We start from the raw sequence: 23,933 nt of genomic DNA on the forward strand, positions 1-23,933 counted from the left end.
TTAAAATAAAATAAAAAACACTTACTAAAACTATTAAATTAATCTAAATGTAAATAAAAAGAAAACCTTTTAAATTAAGAAAATATCAAAATAGAACAATTACTAAAAAATAATCAAAATCATAAGGATGTAAATTAAAAATAAATTATTTTAAATTAAAAACAATCAAAATAGAACAATTACTAAAATATAATTGAAATCATATTAATAAAAATAAATCATTTTAAAATAAAATAAAAAACACTTACTAAAACTATTAAATTAATCTGAATGTAAATAAAAAGAAAACCTTTTAAATTAAGAAAATATCAAAATAGAACAATTACTAAAAATTAATTAAAATCATAAGAATATAAATTAAAAAGAAAATTAAAAACAATAAAAATAGAACAATTACAAAAGAATTTAAAATCATATTAATAAAAAATAAATCCTACTAAAATTAAAAACAACCAAAATAAAAAAATTACTGAAATTAATTAGAACAATTAATAAAAATAATGAAAATCATATATATATATATATATATATATATATATATATATATATATAAAAATAAATCATTTTAAATTATAAACAACCCAATAAAATTTATTAAAAGTACAGAAATGTAAAATAAAAATAACTAAAACAACTACTTGCTAAAATTAATACAACTAAAATAAATAAACGAATTAATTAACATAAAACACTTGATGAAATATTTCCCTGCATGTCATGTGACCATTAACTGCCATCATGTGAACGTGTTAATAAATGACATTGTCTGCAGGTAAACCCGTGGTCTGACGCTCACCTGTGTGTTGATGTCCGTGATCATCTTGCCGCGCGTCTTGTTCCTCTCTCTGTGGTCGGCCCGCTTCTGTTTCTGCTGCAGGACGCGGTCGCGTGTGGTCCGGTACTCCAGCGCGAACTCGCTGATGATCTTGCTGAAGCGAGTCACGCTGATTTCCCGAACGCTGTAGGCCGGATGACCCAGGAACAGCAGGAACGAATGAAACCTGGTGCGGAAACAACAGCGTTCAGAATCACTGTGGTTCAGATCGTTATTTACTCTGGTGACCTACGACCTCTCACAGTTCACCTGTTCATGATTCTGCGGTGGACTATTTTGAGGATGATGATCCTCTCGGCGCAGTCCTTCAGGAAGTCCGACATCTTCTGCTTCAGCACCGGCTTCATCTCGTGCTTTGCGATGACTTTCAGGTGGTCCCATGATGCTTTGCAGCGCCACTCCATCTGAGTCAGGCTCTCCTGCAGCTGCTCAAAATCCACCTGCAGACAAACACATCAAACACACATTTCTCTCTTAGTTCGGTTCGTTTAGGCATAAATGAACTCGGATCCGGACCAGAACGATCGATTCGAGATGGCCTGAACGAGGTGAAAACGAACTCTGGAGCGGTTCGGGTGAGGTTCGAATGAATGAGGAACGATTGAGGAAACCGATTGAGGTTCGGTTGAGGTTCGAATGAGGTTCGGTTGAGGTTCGGGTGAGGTTCGAATGAGGTTCGGAGGTTCGGTTGAGGTTCGGTTGAGGTTCGATTGAGGTTCGGTTGAGGTTCGGGTGAGGTTCGAATGAGGTTCGGATGAGGTTCGGTTGAGGTTCGGTTGAGGTTCGAATGAGGTTCGGTTGAGGTTCGATTGAGGTTCGGTTGAGGTTCGGGTGAGGTTCGAATGAGGTTCGGTTGAGGTTCGGTTGAGGTTCGGTTGAGGTTCGGGTGAGGTTCGAATGAGGTTCGGTTGAGGTTCGGTTGAGGTTCGAATGAGGTTCGATTGAGGTTCGGATGAGGTTCGGTTGAGGTTCGGTTGAGGTTCGGTTGAGGTTTGAATGAGGTTCGGATGAGGTTCGGTTGAGGTTCGAATGAGGTTCGGGTGAGGTTCGGATGAGGTTCGGTTGAGGTTCTATTTAAATATTTTTAAATATTTTATATATTTTAATTTTAGTTTATGTTTTAAGTAATTTTGTTATGTGTTTTTGTCATTTTATTAATTTTTTAAAATAAATATGTCTATATAGTTTTTATTATTTATTTTATTTCAGTTTTAGTTTTTTTAGTACTTCAATTTAACCCAGTGTTATTTTACTATCATTGATTATTATTATTAATTAATTTTTAATATTTTGAAATTGTTTATATATATTTTTTCTGTTTCACTCAGAAATGTAACATTCTAAATATTCTAAATATCCTGTTTCACTCAGAAATGTAACATTCTAAATATTCTAAATATTCTGTTTCACTCAGAAATGTAACATTCTAAATATTCTAAATATCCTGTTTCACTCAGAAATGTAACATTCTAAATATTCTAAATATTCTGTTTCTCTCAGAAATGTAACATTCTAAATATTCTAAATATTCTGTTTCACTCAGAAATGTAACATTCTAAATATTCTAAATATCCTGTTTCACTCAGAAATGTAACATTCTAAATATTCTAAATATCCTGTTTCACTCAGAAATGTAACATTCTAAATGTCCTGTTTCTCTCAGAAATGTAACATTCTAAATATTCTAAATATCCTGTTTCTCTCAGAAATGTAACATTCTAAATATTCTAAATATCCTGTTTCTCTCAGAAATGTAACATTCTAAATATCCTGTTTCACTCAGAAATGTAATGCAATTTTTATCAATATTTTTAAATATTTTATATATTTTAATTTTAGTTAATGTTTTAGTAATTTTGTTATGTGTTTTTGTCATTTTATTAATTTTTTAAAATAAATATATGTCTATATAGTTTTTATTATTTATTTTATTTCAGTTTTAGTTTTTTTAGTACTTCAATTTAACCCAGTGTTATTTTACTATCATTGATTATTATTATTAATTCATTTTTATTAATATTTTGAAATTGTTTATATATATTTTTTCTGTGACATTTTTATTTTTGGTTAAGAATTTTTTTTGTAATTTTGTTTTTTTTGTGTGTTTTTTGTCAATTTTATTACTTTTTATTACTTAATTCGTATTAATTTTATTTCAGTTTTAGTTATTTTAGTACATCAACAAACTAAATGAAAATGAGAAATGTTAAATCATTTTTTAAAAATATTTTATTTAATATTTTAATTAGGGTGTATTTTATTTCAAATGATGGGTTTTTATTATGGTTTTAGTTTTAGTTAAGAGTAACAACCCTGACAAACACTTACACAACAAAATTTTGTAAATATTATTTTTCTTTTAATGTTTATTTTATTTCAAGTCACTGTATATATATATATATATATATATATATATATATATATATATATATAAATATTTATATTTATATATTATTGGTTTTAGTTTTAGTTAAGGATAATAATCCTGCATGGCCTGATCTGATCTGACGTCAACAACCTCTAAACCTGTTCATGCATCAGACAGCAGGACGTTCATCACAGGATAATAAATGTATGTTAAACTGTCAGTAAAACACGTCTGAATGAGGCGGAGCATGTTAGATCTGAAATCCCGCTGTCCTCGTACCTTGGCGGAGCGTGTGACGGCTCCGATCTCCGAGTACAGGTCCGTGCTCTCGGGGAAGTTCTCCACCACGAGACTGCAGACGTGATGCAGGAGAGACTGTTTATGGACCGTGTCCTTCACTTCAGGAACCTTCTCCAGATAGCTCAGATCGAAGCCTTTAGCCTGCGCAAACATGCGTTCATCATCATCACGTCTGTATATCAAAACACCCAGATAACAGGGAACGATCTGCCATTATGTTATGAGCAAACCTTCTTCCAGTAACATTAGTAATATAATGATATATTTTTAGTGAATTTAAACCCAACTGATTGAAATATTTCAGTCTGTGTGTTGTGATAAAATTACGTTTGTGCCATTCAGGAAGTTTCCAATCGCCAGCAGAGTGGACAGGATAAACCGCAGAGTTTTGTTTTTCTCCAGCTGATCCATGCCCTCCTTCAGGTCCTGTAGTGGCTCAGCCACTTCCTGTCAAAGCGGAATCATCACATCATTATTTAATTGACCTATTAAATGCCTGCTCCTCTGACAGAGGATGATGTCACATCGAAGACGAAGCTCTGAACGACAGGAGGAGATCGAGACACAGGTGACTGAACCAGTTCTCTGTGTCTGCAAAACAAATGTGCTTCTCGTTATTGGATTCTTTTGTTTGAAGCACAGGATGTTCCCCTTCATTAGCACAACTGAAAACATCTCCTGCGTCAGAGGAGAGATAAAACACAGAAAACCTGAGGAATGCTGTAAACTTTAATGGAAAAAGACAGAGAGAGAGAGACGGGGAATGTTATTTGTTAAAGGTGTTTGGCAGTCATCACTAACACCTGAAAACGTTTTCTACCTTTGTAGGTAAAAGAGCGGATGTGAAGATGATGCGTAAGTTGATTTCCCTGAAACATTGATCTGTTTGTTTGATTATTTCGACTGGGGTCGCGCTCTGAAAACTTTCAACCAGTGTTATTTTACTATCATGATTTCTGAAGGATCATGTGACACTGAAGACTGGAGTAATGATGCTGAAAATTCAGCTTTGAACACAGGAATAAATTACACTTTACTATATATTCACATAGAAACAGCTGTTTTAGATTGTAATAATATTTCACTATTTTTCTGTATTTTTGATCAAATAAATGCAGCCTTGGTGAGCAGAAGAATCTTATCGACCCCAAACTTTTAAACCTGATATATACTGGTGCCACTTTTATTACATCACTTTTATTGCAATCAGTTTCCTGTGATGTTCTGACGTTGACACACGAGCGATCGCTCACCTTCTCCGTGGCTTCATAGTCGAGTTTGAAGGCCCAGAGCTGCAGGCGCGCCGAGAGCTCGCTGATGGAGGACAGCGTCAGGAGGAACTGCTCCGCGCTGCCCAGCGGAATGTCAGGATTCGCCAGCTGAGCTTCCTGGATCTTCTGCGTCTCTTCTTCTGTGGGAATCATCGTCAGGATTTTCTACAGCAGAGAGAGAGAGAGAGAGATTTTACAAACATATTTTTGTGTTTCAAAATCAGATGAGAATGAGTTAAATGTTTCCCACACAATATTGTTTCACTCAGAAGTGTAACATTCTAACTTTTAAATATTTAGTTTCACTCAGAAATGTAACATTATAAATATTCTAAATATTCTGTTTTACCCAGAAATGTTACATTTACATATTGTTTCACTCAGAAATGTAACATTCTAACATCCTAAATATCCTGTTTCACTCAGAAATGTTAAATTGTAACATTCTAAATATCCTGTTTCACTCAGAAATGTAACATTCTAAATATTCTAAATATTCTGTTTTACTCAGAAATGTTACATTCTAAATATTCTGTTTCACTCAGAAATGTAACATTCTAACATTCTAAATATCCTGTTTCACTCATAAATGTAGCATTTACATATTGTTTCACTCAGAAATGTAACATTCTAAATATTCTAAATATTCTGTTTTACTCAGAAATGTTACATTCTAACATTCTAAATGTCCTGTTTCACTCAGAAATGTAACATTCTAAATATTCTGTTTCACTCAGAAATGTAACATTCTAAATATTCTAAATATCCTGTTTCACTCAGAAATGTAACATTCTAAATATTCTAAATGTCCTGTTTCACTCAGAAATGTAACATTCTAAATGTCCTGTTTCACTCAGAAATGTAACATTCTAACTTTTAAATATTTAGTTTCACTCAGAAATGTAACATTATAAATATTCTAAATATTCTGTTTTACCCAGAAATGTTACATTTACATATTGTTTCACTCAGAAATGTAACATTCTAACATTCTAAATATCCTGTTTCACTCAGAAATGTAACATTCTAAATATTCTAAATGTCCTGTTTCACTCAGAAATGTAACATTCTAACATTCTAAATGTCCTGTTTCACTCAGAAATGTAACATTCTAAATATTCTAAATATTCTGTTTTACTCAGAAATGTTACATTCTAAATGTCCTGTTTCACTCAGAAATGTAACATTCTAAATATTCTGTTTCACTCAGAAATGTAACATTCTAAATATTCTGTTTTACTAAATAACATTCTAAATATTCTGTTTTACTCAGAAATGTAACATTCTAAATGTCCTGTTTCACTCAGAAATGTAACATTCTAAATATTCTGTTTCACTCAGAAATGTAACATTCTAAATATTCTAAATATTATGTTTCACTCAGAAATGTAACATTCTAAATGTCCTGTTTTACTCAGAAATGTAACATTCTAAATATTCTAAATATTCTGTTTCACTCAGAAATGTAACATTCTAAATATTCTAAGTATTGTTTCACTCAGAAATGTAACATTCTAAATGTCCTGTTTCACTCAGAAATGTAACATTCTAAATATTCTAAATATTCTGTTTTACTCAGAAATGTTACATTCTAAATGTCCTGTTTCACTCAGAAATATAACATTCTAAATATTCTAAATATTGTTTCACTCAGAAATGTAACATTCTAAATATTCTGTTTTACTCAGAAATGTAACATTCTAAATATTCTGTTTTACTCAGAAATGTAACATTCTAAATGTCCTGTTTCACTAAGAAATGTAACATTCTAAATATTCTAAATATTCTGTTTCACTCAGAAATGTAACATTCTAAATATTCTAAATATTGTGTTTCACTCAGAAATGTAACATTCTAAATGTCCTGTTTCACTCAGAAATGTAACATTCTAAATATTCTAAATATTCTGTTTCACTCAGAAATGTAACATTCTAAATATTCTGTTTCTCAGAAATGTAACATTCTTTCACTCAGAAATGTAACATTCTAAATATCCTGTTTCACTCAGAAGTGTAACATTCTAAATATCCTGTTTCACTCAGAAATGTAACATTCTAACATTCTAAATATCTTGTTTCACTCAGAAATGTAACATTCTAAATATTCTAAATATTCTGTTTCACTCAGAAATGTAACATTCTAAATATTCTGTTTCACTCAGAAATGTAACATTCTAAATATCCTGTTTCACTCAGAAATGTAACATTCTAAATATTCTAAATATTCTGTTTCACTCAGAAATGTAACATTCTAAATATTCTGTTTCACTCAGAAATGTAACATTCTAAATATTCTTTTTCACTCAGAAATGTAACATTCTAACATTCTAAATATCTTGTTTCACTCAGAAATGTTGCATTCTAAATATTCTGTTTCACTCAGAAATGTAACATTCTAACATTCTAAATATCCTGTTTCACTCAGAAATGTTACATTGTAACATTGTAAAATGTACGATGTAACAAACGTATCAGTTTCTGCACCTCGATGCCCTCTTTGTTGAGCGCATACTCGTCAAAGTTCAGTATGGCAGTTTTGATGGTGCGCGGTGGCGGAAGAACCGTCAGGCCGATGTTGATGGAGTTGCTGCGTTTGGAATCCAGAACAATAATCTCCTGGCGCTTCCCATCTGCTGCGGTTTTCTGTTCAAGACACAAATATCATCATCTGAAATATTACAGCTCAACAAATGAGTCAAACACCTGTGAATAATAAGAAAATCATATATAAGGTTATATAAGGTTTAACAAAGTAACAAAAAAGTAACTTGAGCAAAACTTCATTTGTTTCTTTGAATGTATTGTGATGGGGCTATTACTGCTCACCTTAGCCGCGGGCATCTCCTTGGATTTGCTCTCAAACAGATGCTCAAGTTTAGAGGTGTCAAGTTTGACAGGTTCAAGTCTGGACCAGAGCGACTCTTGGCTCCGTTTGTGGTTGCGGAAGATCCAGTCGGCGGGCCGGACTTCGCTCCAGAACAGCCTGATGGTCTTCTTCTTCTTCTGGAAGAGCGGCGGTTGCTCCGCCTGCTGCTGAGGAGGGGGCGGAGCCTGGTTGGAGAAGCACGGAGGGGCGGAGGCATGCGGATGCTGAAGACGGGAGGGGGCGGAGGGCAGGCGAACATTGGGGGCGGGGCCGGGAGGTTAAATGGACAGGGTGGAGGAGGAGGCGGAGCCAGCAGATCTCCAGAGCTCAATAAACTTCCGGAGTCCAGGACGTCCTGATCATCCTCGTCTCCGAGATCGGTGAAGTCGATGTCACCGATGCGCAGATCCCGCGGACTCGCCATCAGCTGGTCCCATATGCAGTCCGACTCCTTTTTCGGAGGTGGCGGAGGAGGTTGTGGAGGAGGTTCCTGCGTTTCTATTGGTGGAGAAGTGAGACCTTTTACCAGATCTCCAAAGCGCTCGGCGAACGCCCGTACATTGCTCTGGTTCTCCACTTTCTTTTCTCCTTCAGTCGTACAGACGTTCTCTTCCTGTGCCGTTGTGTCCTGCGTCGACACGGACGAATCCTCAGCCTGCTCTTTCTCATTTCCGTCTCGCTCTTTGTCCTCGCCCAGCTCCTCTTCTTCCTCGTCTTCCTCCGAGGGTTTTTTGCTCTGTGAGTAGAGCATGTCCAGCATGAAGAGTTTGCTGTCGAGGATCTTGTTTCGCTGGTCATTCACAGGCCACTGACCTGCTGCAAACACACCGACAGACGGACATCACACACACGTCAGTTATGACACAGAGACTGAGTGCATCTCTGACCCTCGTTTATTCAATATTTCTGTTAATTTGATCATGATTTCAGCAACCAATAAGAGTGCGGTGCTCACATTTTATCATGTTTAAATACATTTAGCCACATTTTACTCAAAATCAGTGTAGAAACGGTGAAAAAAGTCAAATGGTTATTATAATTTAGCATTTTATTATTTATATATATAAAATAGCTCATTTACATGTTCATTTTTTAAATTTACATATAACAATTTATATACATTTTAATATTTATGTATTGTATCACATTTAATAATATTTATTATTTTAACTTTTTTAATATTTAATATTTTTTATGAACTTAAAATTTTAATTCAGTTTTAGTTTAAGCAATAATTGTTATAGTTTAGCATTTTCAAATATCTTTAATATTTTAATATTTCAGATTTTTAATTAACTGTAAATTTTAGATAAGCATAAGTTGCAGCAATAATTTTTATAGGTTAGTATTTTTAAATGTATTTGTATTTGAATATTTTATTTTTTTCATATTTCATTTTATATTATTTTATATATATAAATACAGTTATGTATATATATTAAATATTATATATTATATAATATATAGTATATAATATATACATATAGTATATTATAATATTAAATATTATACCATTTTTATATTTTATTTGAATATTAAAAGATTTTAAAAAAAATAATAATCAAATAAAATATAATTTTTTAAATTATATTTAATATTATACATATTGTTTATAAAGCAGTATATTAAATATAATGACATTTTTTATATAATTCTTTTTTTTAAAAAAGTTTTTTTTTTTATCAACTCTAAAGTTTTAGATGCAGCAATTTTTATTACCTACAGTTCAATTTTTATTTCAAGGACACATTTCCATAATGTTATACATAAAATCAGTATAAAAATATTCTCATTATTTTTAGATATAGTAATGTATAACAGTCTCACCTGTCTCTGCACCTGCACTGAGTCGATCTTCCCTTTCTAGTGTGCTGCTGGCTGAAGATATGCTGGAGGCAGAGCAGTTATCCTTCTCGTTTACTTCTTCGTTCTGTCGTTCTTTATCACTCAAGATCCCGCTGTCCTCCGCCTCTCCGTCCGGCGCTTCCCGTTCAGACCCCTCCTCTTCCTCTTCCTCTGCAACCTGCTCCTCGGCCCCGCCCACTTCCTGTTCGGCACTAATCTCCTCCACTTCCTCTTCCGGTTCTTCTCTGGGTTCTGTAAGCTTCTCCTCCGGTTCTAGACTCGCCTCCACATCCGGTTCTAGATCATTAGTGTCTGTGGAGAAGGTAATAGAGACTTAAAATCGTTCGGAATAACACACTACTGCTGCAGTATATACTGTACACTAGTGTTCGGAATAATTAAGATTTCTTTTTTTTTTTCTTTTAAAGTCTCTTCTGCTCACCAAGTCTGCATTTATTTGATCAAAAATACAGTAAAAACAGTGCTCAAAAGCAGCAAATCATAATATCAGAATGATATCTGAAGGATCATGTGACACTGAAGACTGGAGTAATGATGCTGAAAATTCAGCTTTGATCACAGAAATAAATTACACTTTACTACATATTCACATAGAAAACAGCTGATTTACACTGGAATAATATTTCAGATTTTTTCTGTATTTTTGATCAAATAAATGCAGCTTTAGGAGCAGAAGAGACTTTAAAAACATTTAAAAATCATAATTATTCCACACTTTTGATCGGTAAGTGTGGTGTATATAGTGTTTCTGTGTGGCTGTAAGGGCCTCTCCGTCACGGATATGAACAGGAAACACACCTGTTTGTGTCAACACACACACACACCTCCTCTGAGAATTAACACACTGTGTGTTTCAGAGTGAGTGTGTGTGTGTGTGTGTGAGGTGATAGAGAGGTTACATATCAGCGCTCATGACTGACTCCTTTTAAACCAGTTAAACAAAGACACACTGACTTCAGAACAGTTGTTTTCGCTTTGCTTTTTCCAAACATGTTCTCTCACGCGAACTCGCAGACACCACCCGCCACCTTATTACACATGTCTGTGTGTGTGTGTATAAATATATATATATATTTATGAGTCTTTCACCACTAAAAAGTTAATGTGCAACAAAAAATATAATTCGTTCTTCCACTGTTACTTGAAATAAAAATGTGATATAAACTCAAAGCAACACAGAATAACTCCAAAGTGACTGTTTCTCACAGCGAAACACTGTAGAAGAATGAACCGTCACGCGTGGCACATGTTTAAATCATTTGGTGTTGCACATGTGCAAAATTCATGTTACTGTGAAACACATCAGCAGCTTCTGCCACGATTCTGGATGACAGAAAACATCCTGAAAACATTTACCTGCTTCTAATGCTTGACGTGAATCCAAACTCTCTTCCAGTGATTAAATCAAGACGGACGGGTCAGCGGTTACCCATTTGTGTATTTATTGATATTCACTGCACATTTTTTGCTCTAAAATTATAAATTAATCTAGCTTGAAGCATGCAAGATTTAATATCTGTACAACATTTCACTGACATTCATTGATTGAGTTAGTGTCCGTCAGGTGGATTTACCTGGTTCAGAGGGCGGGTACGACGTGACCGGTGTGTCCTGCTCATCCTGTGATGTCACAGGGGAGGGCGTGTCGCTGCGGGATGATTGACAGGTGTCCGTCGGGCTCAGAGTGAGGCTGAGACCTCGAGGTGCTGAACGCAGTCGCTCTCGCTCGAACTCCTCCGCGGCCAGTCGCTCCGCCGTCTTAAACCTGAGACACACACACATCCGTCAGAGAAAACACTGAGGAAACACGGCAAACTCCGGACTCTCCTCTCCTCTCTGCTAATGCTCTCAGTCGCAGCTTCGGACACATTCTCATGCTGCGTGTGTTCGGTCAAACAGGAGGGGAGTGTTTGGAAGCGAGAGGAGGAGGAAAAATGTGTTTGGATTTGAGGAGAAGTGGGTTAAAAAAAGGCTGAGGAGGGAAATCAGTCTAAACCTGTTCAAGATGTGACATCAGTCACCACACACACACACTCTCTCTCACACACACACACACTCACACATATATATAATTTTAAAATACAATAATATTATACTAAAATAATATAAGTTAAGGGAGCTATTAAGGGGCCAAGCACAACGAAGGCACAGTCTGAAGATGATCTGACTTGAATTTGGTGAAAATCAGACAAACAGTCTAGTTGGAAAAAGTATGTTTTCAAAGAAAATCTAAATGGTGGAGAGAAAGATTGGCCAACTGTGGCAACACTGGTATCTATGTTCTCAATGTGACCCAAGGAATCTATTAAGACCAGTCTCATGAAAATATGATTAAATTAATCAAAAACTATTAGCATTAAAAAAAAAAAATTCATTATAACTTTTGACCACAAGGTTGCGCTATCTTGAAACTTTTGGCACATACAGAGTTTCGTAATGATACACCACTGCATTTGTAAAATAAAGCAATTTATATCATAATATTGTATTGTAGTTATTGGCAATTTCATGTTTTGTTCAGTTATAGCGCCACCAAGTGACACAATCCCACCGATTTTTTATGTGTCCTCAGAGTGAGCCCATACATGTGTGTGTCGATTTTGGTGAAAATATCTAATATCTAACATTTATATTTATGAAAACATAAAAATGACCCATGCGTGACTTTTATTGCATTTTTTTGCCACTTATTATCAATATTTTGAAATTTGGCCATTAGCGCATAGTTAACGACCTATGTTTCTGATTTTGCTACGGTGGTTTCGTCTTGATCGGTTTCGAAGATATTCGTGAAAGTTCTTTAAACGCTAAATCACAACGTTGCACAAAACATAAGGCAAAACCTAGCATGTTTGCTCGGCAAGGATTCAGGAATATTTGTGTGAATATCTGATTTTACCACTAGGTGGCACTGGCTTGAAACTTCTAAGGCTCCTTTAGGGCATCGTGCCGATGACCCATAACAAGTTTCGTAATGATATGCTAATGCATTCATATAATATAGTTTTTACTACAAAATTCAAAATGGCCGATGCCCAAAATGGCCGATATGGGAAAATTGTATATCATTGGACTCAGCATGCCTCCCCGAATCTCACCACTTTTATGATTTTAGGGCAAAGCGTTCAGAAGTTATAAGCAAAAATAGGCATTTTTCGTATCTCCAGACCAGTAGGAGGCGCTGCGCCAAAACGCAGCATGTAGCCTCAGGTCATGCTTGTGATGACATGTACCAAGTTTGGTCTGAATACGATAAAGCGCTACGGAGATACAGCTTTGCATCTATTTTCGCAAATGCTACGTAAAATTTGTTTGCGCGTTATTCAAGAACACTTTTACGAATAAACTTGACTTTTTGCCAGCATGGTCTGAAGATGATCTCGTTCAATCTTTGTGAAAATCGGAGCAACAGCCTAAGAGGAGTTATAAAAAGTAGGTTTTTCGGAAAATCCAAAATGGCGGAAATTTTCATGACAGAAAATGACGTCCATAGGGTGCAATTGAATCGTCTTGAGTCAAGGAATCAGAGGAAAAAATTCGAAACAAGAATTTTGTTTCTAGCCCCCCACACAGCAAAAGAACTCCGCGGCGGATCGGCCACGGAGGTATCGCGGCTTCCGGACATATCCGCGAACGGACCTGTATCGGCGTCCACTTGCTCGCAGTGACGGATCCGCAACGAAGGCGGATCGCGGACCCGCCGTGGCTCCGCACTGCATCCGCTCCTCATCCGCGCTTAAAACCTTACGCAAATTGATACAACGGTTACAGTAAAGGCACGTGCGTGTCGGCGGATCCGACATGGGTCCACTCAGGATCCACTGATTGACAGTAGAATTTACGGCGCCGCCCGGAGGCGGACCTGATCCTCTGGGCGGCGCCAAAAAGAATGTGACAGTCACGCGGGTTTGGTGACTTGAATGCGGATCCGCCTAGGAGTCTCCTGCTGTGTGGGCCTTATGGTTCAAAAGTCATTAGCATAAACGTGAGTGCAATTTTGGACAGCTGGTGGCGCTAGAGGGATTGAGTTAGAGACTCCAAATTTGCTATAGAGACATTTCAGACTGTCCTCTATCCGTGTGCCAAATTTCATAACTTTCCCACAAGCGGTTCTTACGTGGACTTAAGTGGAAGAAGACCTTCAGTGCTTGGCCCCTAAATATATTCAGTGAATAAACTCACCTCTCCTCTCGAGCGTGTCTGGCCTCCTCCATGTTCGACACATAGTCCCGACTGCAAACACACACACACACACACAGTGAAGAACAGGTCATTTGCACGTATAAGTGAGGAGAGAGGGTGTTGAGCTGAACCTCTGTCGATTGCGCTCCTCTCTCTCGATCCTCTGCAGTCGCTCCTCTCGCTCCACACGCCGTCTCTCTCTCTCCGCGGCCAGAGACTCCTGATGCTGCCGGTACGAGGAGGAGATGAGGCCGCCGAGAGCAGGCCTGACACACACACACACGAGTATTATTATTCAGCATTGTCACTTGTTTATTTCATTTCAAAATATGTACTTGAGATTTTAAGATAATATTTCAATAATTGAAGCTACAGTGTGTTTGTGTGATCTCACCGTTCGTTCTGTTGTTTGTTTGGTGTAGATGGAGAACTCACAGCAGAAAATGACCTGAGAGACACAGACAGATAAAGTCATTTAAGGTCATAAACGCTGTGCAAATCGCTGTCAGACTTCAGCTGCTTCACGACTGATGTGACACCGTTCACCTGAAGCGTCAACATCAACATGATTCCACAGCGAACAGGGAACGTTCTGTCAAAGATCTAGATCAAATGTTCTTCCAGTAACATTAAAGGTGCTCTATGTAAGAATGACAGCTAGTGGTTGAAATGGGTACTGCAGGCCTAATTCAAAATACTGTTTCCCCCCTGCCCCTCCTCCTCAGACTCGACGCTCACGCGGGTTGCCAGTTTGAGGACACGCAACAGGAGCGAGCTCAATTGATATTGGAAGGCGAGGAGACTTACACACTGTAAGATAATTCATTGATTTATTGATTTATGATGAGTTGATATTGTGTTTTAATATGCTCCCATTCATAGAGATTTTTAGATGGATGCTGAGGCTTTTTAGGTCGGGTAGAATCTGCGACCTCTGACCCAGTTTGTTTGCTGGCTTCCACGGCTGCAATTCGCTGCATGTGTTTTCCACCAACTGGCAACCCGGGGTGGACAAATACTGTTGGGTAAATTGACAACGTGCGGCCTTGAAACAAAAACAGAAATTCCGACACGGAACGCACATTTCAAAGTAAAATAACTGGATGTAGCAATACTTTTCAGAGAAACTAGTATGTGAACTGAGCATGTTTAATACATATCTAAAAACATACTATGGTATTTTATGCTTTAGTACAGTCAAATACATACATAGAGCACCTTTAATAGAATGTTTGTTCAAAGTTATCTGGTCTTTAAAAATGTTCTGAAAAACATTATTGATGGAACATTTTGTTGGACGTTCATTTAACGTTTTTTAAGGCACACTATGTAGATTTTCGCTACTAGAGGTCGCCTATTCTGAAAAGATTCGGGGCGGGACTCACGGTACTCGCAGTAAATCAAGAAAACGTAGGGTCCTATGATTTCTGCGATGCAGAAAACGTAGACGGAATCACAGAATCCAGTCATCAAAACGGAATTTAGTGTATAACATGGAATGTCACGGAATTTTTCAATTTTTTGATGAATGAATAAAAAGCAGGTCAGTACATTAAATTAAATGGTATGTGTTTATTCGATTGTCGGAAAAATGAAAATACGGAACAAAATTTCTGAAGAAAAAAAAATCCATAAAATACTTTTTTTTATTAATAAATGTTGTTGTTTTTAAGAATTCAATTCATTAGAAATGCTTTTTGATTATTAAAATGTAATTAAACCATTAAAATGGAATCCAGAAACAGAAAGAATAAAACATATAACATTGGGTCCTAAAAAATGTAATTTTTTGTTAAAGTTTTAATAAATTGTTGGTAAATTAGATAAGTTTCATTATTTCCATTGATTAGACATGCTTTTTGATTACTAAAATTTAATTTAACCATTAAAATGGAGTAAAAAAAAGAAAAAAAAAAACTGAAAAAAAAGAAAAGAAAAGAAGAATCCAGAAAAATTAAAACCGAAAAAAATGAATTTTGGAAAAAATAAAACGGAATTTAGGAAAAATTAAACTGATTTCATAGGGCCCTAAAAACAAGACACGCTCCGAGTCCTGGTTAAAATTGCTTATTTTTCTGGATTTAAACATTCTCGGAAACATTTGGGATCATGTAAGTACACAAGTCAACAAAATATAAAACTGTTCTAGTGGCTTTTGGATATTTGAATCCAAAAATCTTACGTAGTGTGCCTTTAAATGTTACTGATTGTTTCAGAACGTTCAGACAACATTCAAAAGAAACGTTCCTATAATGTTTGAAGAATGATGAAATGGAATGTTTCCTTAACCAAAAAAACATTTTAAACATTTAAAAAACTGGACGTTCAGAGAACATTCAGAAATAACGTTTTTTTAACTTAATGAGAACATTTGCAAAACGTTCTCAGAACATGTTTTTGTTTGCTGGGACGATATTCACAACCCGTTTCACTGCACATTCACAAGTGAAACAGAAGAACACTGCAACAAAAATGATGTTCTTCCTCAGTGTTTCTTGATTTCCAGCACAAACATCTAAACATCCTCAAGAACAAATATCTGTGAGCGAGGTCAGAAAAATAGACTGAAGCTTTTCTGACTCCACTGGCAGATATTTGTTCTTGTTTTAAGCACAAACTCGCTTCATTTTGATGCATTTTTCAGTAAAAAAGACTTAATATCTTCTCCAGTAACTGAATGTTGATTTCAGGATGTTCAGATGTTTGCACTGGAAACACAAACATCATGTTTTCGCAGTGAAGTGACAGTATCAGGCAGAGGAGGAAGAGTTTGGTGAATCTGTGAGAAGTGTCAGAACTCGGGTTCAGAGACACGCGTGAGCAGGTGCAGGAGGAGGTGATGTAGTTATAGACCGTTGCATCATGGGACACGTGGCTGAAGCCTTCTACCTGCTGTTCTTCTCTGCTGGTTTCTCCTCCTCTACATCGTAGGAGAAGAGGAAGAACGGCGAGTGCGGCAGGTACGGCAGATGGGCGGAGCCTCGCAGCGGAGGGCTGATCTCATTGGATGCCGGTACGCTGACGGACGATTTGCGGTGTGCGAGCAGACTGGCCAGGAGAGACGGCTGGGCGGAGTCAGGAGGGGGCGTGGCCTTCCTCTCCTCCTCTTCCTCGGGTGTGTGTTTGTCACACTGCTCTGATTTACTGTCGGCGGCGCTGAAGACGGGCAGCATGGGTAAAATACAGTGACTAGTGTTTATACTGGTAATATTCGCTCCGGGAAACAGTGTTAAAACACATCCAACCCCACCACAAACACGTTAATAAAAAGCGTTTTTTGTTATCCTGTTGGTTAATCAGGTAAATAATACTGATTATATAATAATATATATGTAAACAAATGTACGTAAATTATTCGTAATACTGATAATATATAAGAAATATAATATATAGGTAAATAAATGTATGTAAATTATTCATAATACTAATAAAATAGTATATATAAAATAAAATAATATATAAAATAGTAATATAATACATAATACTGATAATATATAAAATTATAATATAAATAATAAAAATAATATATATTTAAGAAAATAATACATAATACTTATTATATACAAAATATAATATATTAAATAATGATAAAATATATTTATGTAAATAATACAAAATATTGATAATATATGAAATTATAAAATATAAAAATAATACTATGTAAATAAATGTATGTAATGTATGCAAATTATTCATAATACTGATAATATATAAAAAAGTAATTAATAAACAGTAGTATGTATTTTTGTAAATAATACATAATATTGATAATATATTACTTTATAAAATATTATAATAATAGTATATGTAAATAAATGTATGTAAATAATACATATTACTGACAATATATAAAATAATAATATGTAAATTATTAATTTAATGATAATATAATACTGATAATTATTATATTATATATATATTATATTTATATTTATGTAAATAATACATTATACTGATAATACTAATTGTATATAAAATAATAATATAATAAACAATAATATATATATATTTATTTAAATAATACATAATATTATATATAAATAATGCAATAAATAAAACAATAATATAATATAATATAATATAATATAATATAATATAATATAATATATTTGGTCTTGAAACACAAGGATAGAGAAACTGAAATTGACCTGATATATAAAAGACATAAATCATTAAAATGACACATATCAGCAGGAAATATAGGATTTATAATTAGGCACTTAGTAGGCTAAAGAGTCGTTTAGGATCCTGAAGGAGGGTTTAATGGTGGAGGACGAGTTTCCCTTGTCAGCGGTATTCATCGGTTAGTATCCAGCGGTGTGTGATAGAGACCGTGTGACACAGAGGTCGAGTTTAAGGGGTTCAGGACTCGAGGTCAGAGGTGAAGGACATTACAAGATTCACAGGTAAAGCTGTGCGGTGTGAAATCTGACTGTAGAACGAACACACGTGGAAACCTCCCTCTCTGCACTAAAATACCTGATGATACTGTGATTAGAAGGGTTAATTTCCCCCTCATCATCATCATCATCATCATCACCCGACTCTGTGACGGGAGTTTCCTCCTCATCCTCCTCTCTGCAGCCGGACACACAGAGAGAAAGAGCAATCATGCACAACAAAACAGAGGGAAAGAAACGATGAGACGGAGAACGCATCTGTGCATGTGTGTGACATCATCATCATCATCATCATCGCAGGCCGCTTCAGTATGAAAGCATGTGACTCGGCTGGTTACGACAGCAGCTCAAAGTGCTGAGCATGAGCAACACACACGTGAAATGAGTCTGAGAGCGTCTGCTAATAATAAATACAAATAAAATGTTAATAAAAACCATGAATGATACTAAAATAAGACTGATCTGAGGTGACCTGAATGAGTCACATGTCCAGTGAAGAACACAGGTGATCAGTTTGTGTTGTTAGTGATAATAACCACAGCAGAGTTCAGAGACTGAACCACAGACGCCCCGAATAACACCACAAACAACCTGCAGTAATGAGTATATAGATCATTTATTAATATAATTTCTTTATTTATAGACTCCCATTTTACTCTGGTGCGTAGGTTCAAAAATCCCTCATCTAACTTTAAAAATATATAAAAATACTGGTAATAAAATACTGATAATAAATAAAATAAAAATATAATAAATAATAATATATATGCAAATATAATATATGCAAATATAATATAATATAATATAATATAATATAATATAATATAATATAATATAATATAATAATACTGAGAATATATAAAATAACAATATAGTATAAAAAACTGTAAACATACTGGTAATAAAATACTGATCATAAATTAAAAAAATATAATAATTAATAATATATATGCAAATAAATATAATATAATATAATATAATATAATATAGTATAATATAATATAATATAATATAATATAATATAATATAATATAATATAATAATACTGAGAATATATAAAATAACAATATAGTATAAAATACTATAAAAATACTGGTAATAAATAAAATAAAAATATAATAAATAATAATATATATGCAAATATAATATAATATAATATAATATAATATAATATAATATAATATAATATAATATAATATAATATAATATAATATAATATAATAATACTGAGAATATATAAAATAACAATATAGTATAAAATACTATAAAAATACTGGTAATAAATAAAATAAAAATATAATAAATAATAATATATATGCAAATATAATATAATATAATATAATATAATATAATATAATATAATATAATATAATATAATATAATATAATAATACTGAGAATATATCAAATAACAATATAGTATAAAATACTATAAAAATACTGGTAATAAATAAAATAAAAATATAATAAATAATAATATATATGCAAATATAATATAATATAATATAATATAATATAACATAATACAATATAATATAATAATACTGAGAATATATAAAATAACAATATAGTATAAAATACTATAAAAATACTGGTAATAAATAAAATATAATATAATATAATATAATATAATATAATATAATATAATATAATATAATGTAATATAATATAATATAATATAATAAATTCCCATTTTTCTTTAATAATAAACATATAATACTGATAATATAATATAATAATACTGACAATATATAAAATAACAATATAGTATGAAATACTATAAAAATACTGGTAATAAAATACTGATAATAAATAAAATAAAAATATAATAAATAATAATAATATATATGTGAATATAATATTTATCCCATATTACTCTGATATGTATGCTTTGAAAATGGTCCGAAACCATTAAAATAGCAAAAGTGCTCAGTGCAAAATCAAAACATTTTCAGTCTCTAAATAATAAATCGACTGCTTTTCTAATGTATATAAAGCATAATACTAATATACATATAAAACATTTAATGTAACTAATATATGAATAAAATAAGGTTGACTGATTGGGACACATTCTGCCATTGAAACGACTAGGAAAAAGTGTCCCAATCAACCTGAAATCCCCCCTATTTTCCCACAGGATGTTCTGTGCAACAGCTGTTGTTAGGGGCGTCTGATGGACTCACACAGACTTACATCACGGGGAGATATTCATGAGTCACATGAGCTCTGGAGCAAAAACATCAGGAAATATTGAGAATATCCCGTCACACTCTGAAATCATGTGACTTTCTAAACCCTAGTGAACTGCACCACTGTCTACACAGGCAGCTCCCTTCTTAGGGAACATCCTCACTGACAAGAAACGTCATAAATCACTGATCCGAAACACTTTTTCACATTAACACTCACTCATGTAGGGATCTATGAAACCCATTACGTATTGTCCAAAATGACTGTAGTGTAAATTATTATGTGTTTTCGGTTTTTCATTTTTCAAATCAAATCAAATAATCATGCCTAAACATCTAAATTCTAACTTTTTTAATTGAAATGTAAAATCTTCAACTGTAGAATTTTTATCTTGTATAATTATCATAATTTTGTATAATTTGCATAATTTTGAAGTCTTGAAGTGTCTCTCACCTCTCGTTGATCTCCTGTCCGTTAAACTTTGAGCGGTGTGGGGAGGCGGGGCTGAGCGGGGAGGCGTGGCCTGACCTGCCCAATGAATGCCTGCGACTGCGGCGTCTCTCCAAGCCCCGCCTCTCTCCTGGGCCGACGCTGGAGCGCCGTCTGTCCCGCCGAGCGCAGGACGGAGGCAGACCATCCTCATCACCGTCCTCGTGACGAAGAGTCGCCTGCGGGTCAGTCAGAGGACCGTGTCAATCCGTATAATAACTGTAATTATCACAGTAATTAATAACTATGCTGTCAGACCTCATAGATGTTGAGCTGCTCCAGCAGGTCCAGGTCGGTTCCCTTGCGGCCCAGATAGCGCTGGGACACGTTCTCCATGCCCTGCTCCTCCAGAACATCCACCATGTCATAGAAGGAGTCCTGATCGGGCAGCGCCGCCAGCGTCTGACACACACAACAACGTTATTTCTGAACGCTCTGAAACGTTAGACAAACATCCAACTAAATTCCATGAATGATGCATAAATAATAATTTCACTGCAGAATCATCACAAAAATGCAAATATTGCCACAATTTTTTAGAAAACCAGAAGCAAATTTTCATTTTAAGCCACAAAATTAAAGTGTTTCATGTGGTTTATTTACCTTGTTGATGAGGGTCATCACATACACCAGCAGCTCTGTGTCCACACCGTCCTTCTCCGCTAAAATCTCCATCGCGTTTGACCACTGCTTACAGCCTGACCATCACACACACACACACACACACACACACACACACACACACACCTCATAATTTAGCAAAATCATTCAAAACTCACAACCTGGTGTAGTGCAGCTGTCATCAGTGAGAAATGAAGCAGAAACTGTAAGATTAACCGTATCAAGAACATGCAATAACTATAATTCACCCCAAAATCAAAGACATAAATAAGAAATTATATTTTGGATAAGGAATTATTGCATTGTGACATTTTTCCAAAACAATTAAAAATCTTCATTACTATAACACAAAAAAAGATAATGATAATAATTATTATTATTAAAATGACAATTATTTATTTATTGCATTTTGTAATTATTTTAAAATATTATTAACAATGATTAACTTATTTTTCATTTAAATTAGCCACACCAAATACTACCATGATGCATGAATTCTTTAAATAATAAATGAACAATTAATAAATCATTAAAATTAAAAGTTAATTACGAATGGTTTATAATTGATTTATAATTATAAAGTAATACTTATTTATAAATAATAATTAAGATGATTTAAACTCGTTAAATTTCAAGAAAAAAGTCGAAATAAAATGTTGAGAATAAACTCGTTAAATTTCAAGAAAAAAGTCGAGATAAAATGTTGAGAATAAAGTCATTAAATTAACGAATTTTTTCGAGTTTGTTCTCGTAATTTAACGAATTTATTCTCGTAATTTAACGAATTTGTTCTTGTAATTTAACATCTTTTTTTCTCGTAATTTAATGAGTTTATTCTCGTAATTTAATGAGTTTATTTTCAAAATTTTATCTCGACTTTTTTCTCAAAATTTAACGAGTTTGTTCTCGTAATTTAATGAATTTGTTCTTGTAATTTAACAACTTTTTTCTCGTAATTTAATGAGTTTATTCTCGTAATTTAATGAGTTTATTCTCAACATTTTATCTCGACTTTTTTCTCAAAATTTAAAAAGTTTGTTCTCGTAATTTAACGAATTTATTCTCGTAATTTAACGAATTTGTTCTTGTAATTTAACAACTTTTTCTCGTAATTTAATGAGTTTATTCTCGTAATTTAATGACTTTATTCTCAACATTTTATCTCGACTTTTTTCTCAAAATTTAACGAGTTTGTTCTCGTAATTTAACGAATTTATTCTAGCAATTTAACGAATTTATTCTTGTAATTTAACGACTTTTTTCTTGTAATTTAATGAGTTTATTCTCGTAATTTAATGACTTTATTCTCAACATTTTATTTAGACTTTTTTCTCAAAATTTAACGAGTTTGTTCTCGTAATTTAACAAATTTATTCTCGTAATTTAACGAATTTGTTCTTGTAATTTAACGACTTTTTTCTCGTAATTTAATGACTTTATTCTCGTAATTTAATGACTTTATTCTCAACATTTTATTTAGACTTTTTTCTCAAAATTTAACGAGTTTGTTCTCGTAATTTAACTAATTTATTCTCGTAATTTAACGACTTTTTTCTCATAATTTAATGAGTTTATTCTCGTAATTTAATGACTTTATTCTCAACATTTTATTTCAACTTTTTTCTCAAAATTTAACGAGTTTGTTCTCGTAATTTAACGACTTTTTTCTTGTCATTTAATGACTTTATTCTCAACATTTTATCTCGACTTTTTTCTCGAAATTTTACGAGTTTTTTCTCGAAATTTAACAACTTTAATCTCGAGATAGTTTTATTTTTTTATTATAGCTTGGCCCTAATCCTCTTCCATAATTATGGTAGTATTTTGCATGGCTTTAAAATGATTAATAATTCTTAATTATTATTTATAAATAAGTATTACTTTATAATTATAAATCAATTATAAACCATTCGTAATTAACTTTTAATTTTAATTATTTATTAATTGTTCATTTATTATTTAAAGAATTCATACATCATGGTAGTATTTGGTGTGGCTAATTTAAATGAAAAATAAGTTAATCATTGTTAATAATATTTTAAAATAATTACAAAATGCAAAAATAAATCCGAAAAATAATTCCAGTAATGAGAATTTCAGAATTACAGTGAATTTGAGGAGAAAATGCTTAATTAAAATAATGTTGACTTAAGCCTAGTCCACACGTACACGGGTATTTTTATAATTAATTTAAAAAAAAAATGTGTCCACATGAAAACGCACTGAAGCGCTGTCAAGAGCAAACCAACAGGTGGTGATATAACATTAACCGTAAAGCCATGTTGGCCAATCAGAAGCCTGGAAAAAAGGTTATTACCGGTTGTGGGTCCAACGTCACAAAACAAAATCTCCGGTTTCACTGCCTACATGACGTTATCAAAAAGGTTTGGTTTCAGTGACCGGATAATGAGTTTGCGTGTGGACGAACGGATAAACCGCAGAGAAAAAGCTGCAGTTTTGAAAATACCCATGTTCGTGTGGACGGGGCCTTATTTTCATTAGACATGTTTTCAATGGTTCCTACTGATATTATTTGCATTGCAT

At 33.6% G+C, this 23,933-nt stretch overlaps 1 protein-coding gene across 1 annotated transcript in view; it reads right to left on the reverse strand.

Annotated features, from left to right (window-relative positions):
* The window catches only part of fhod3a (formin homology 2 domain containing 3a), a 64,334-nt gene that overhangs the window by 5,106 nt on the left and 35,295 nt on the right, over positions 1 to 23,933 (reverse strand). Inside the window, 16 exon segments of the mRNA XM_048203415.1 lie at positions 797 to 1,001; positions 1,085 to 1,275; positions 3,483 to 3,644; positions 3,831 to 3,950; positions 4,757 to 4,939; positions 7,258 to 7,416; positions 7,600 to 7,847; positions 7,850 to 8,455; positions 9,467 to 9,796; positions 11,080 to 11,270; positions 13,688 to 13,738; positions 13,819 to 13,953; positions 14,082 to 14,135; positions 20,733 to 20,947; positions 21,027 to 21,170; positions 21,372 to 21,466. Of these exon segments, the coding sequence (XP_048059372.1) occupies positions 797 to 1,001; positions 1,085 to 1,275; positions 3,483 to 3,644; positions 3,831 to 3,950; positions 4,757 to 4,939; positions 7,258 to 7,416; positions 7,600 to 7,847; positions 7,850 to 8,455; positions 9,467 to 9,796; positions 11,080 to 11,270; positions 13,688 to 13,738; positions 13,819 to 13,953; positions 14,082 to 14,135; positions 20,733 to 20,947; positions 21,027 to 21,170; positions 21,372 to 21,466 (3,089 nt within the window).

Source organism: Megalobrama amblycephala, linkage group LG9 (assembly GCF_018812025.1).
Source record: "Megalobrama amblycephala isolate DHTTF-2021 linkage group LG9, ASM1881202v1, whole genome shotgun sequence".
NCBI lineage: Eukaryota > Metazoa > Chordata > Actinopteri > Cypriniformes > Xenocyprididae > Megalobrama > Megalobrama amblycephala.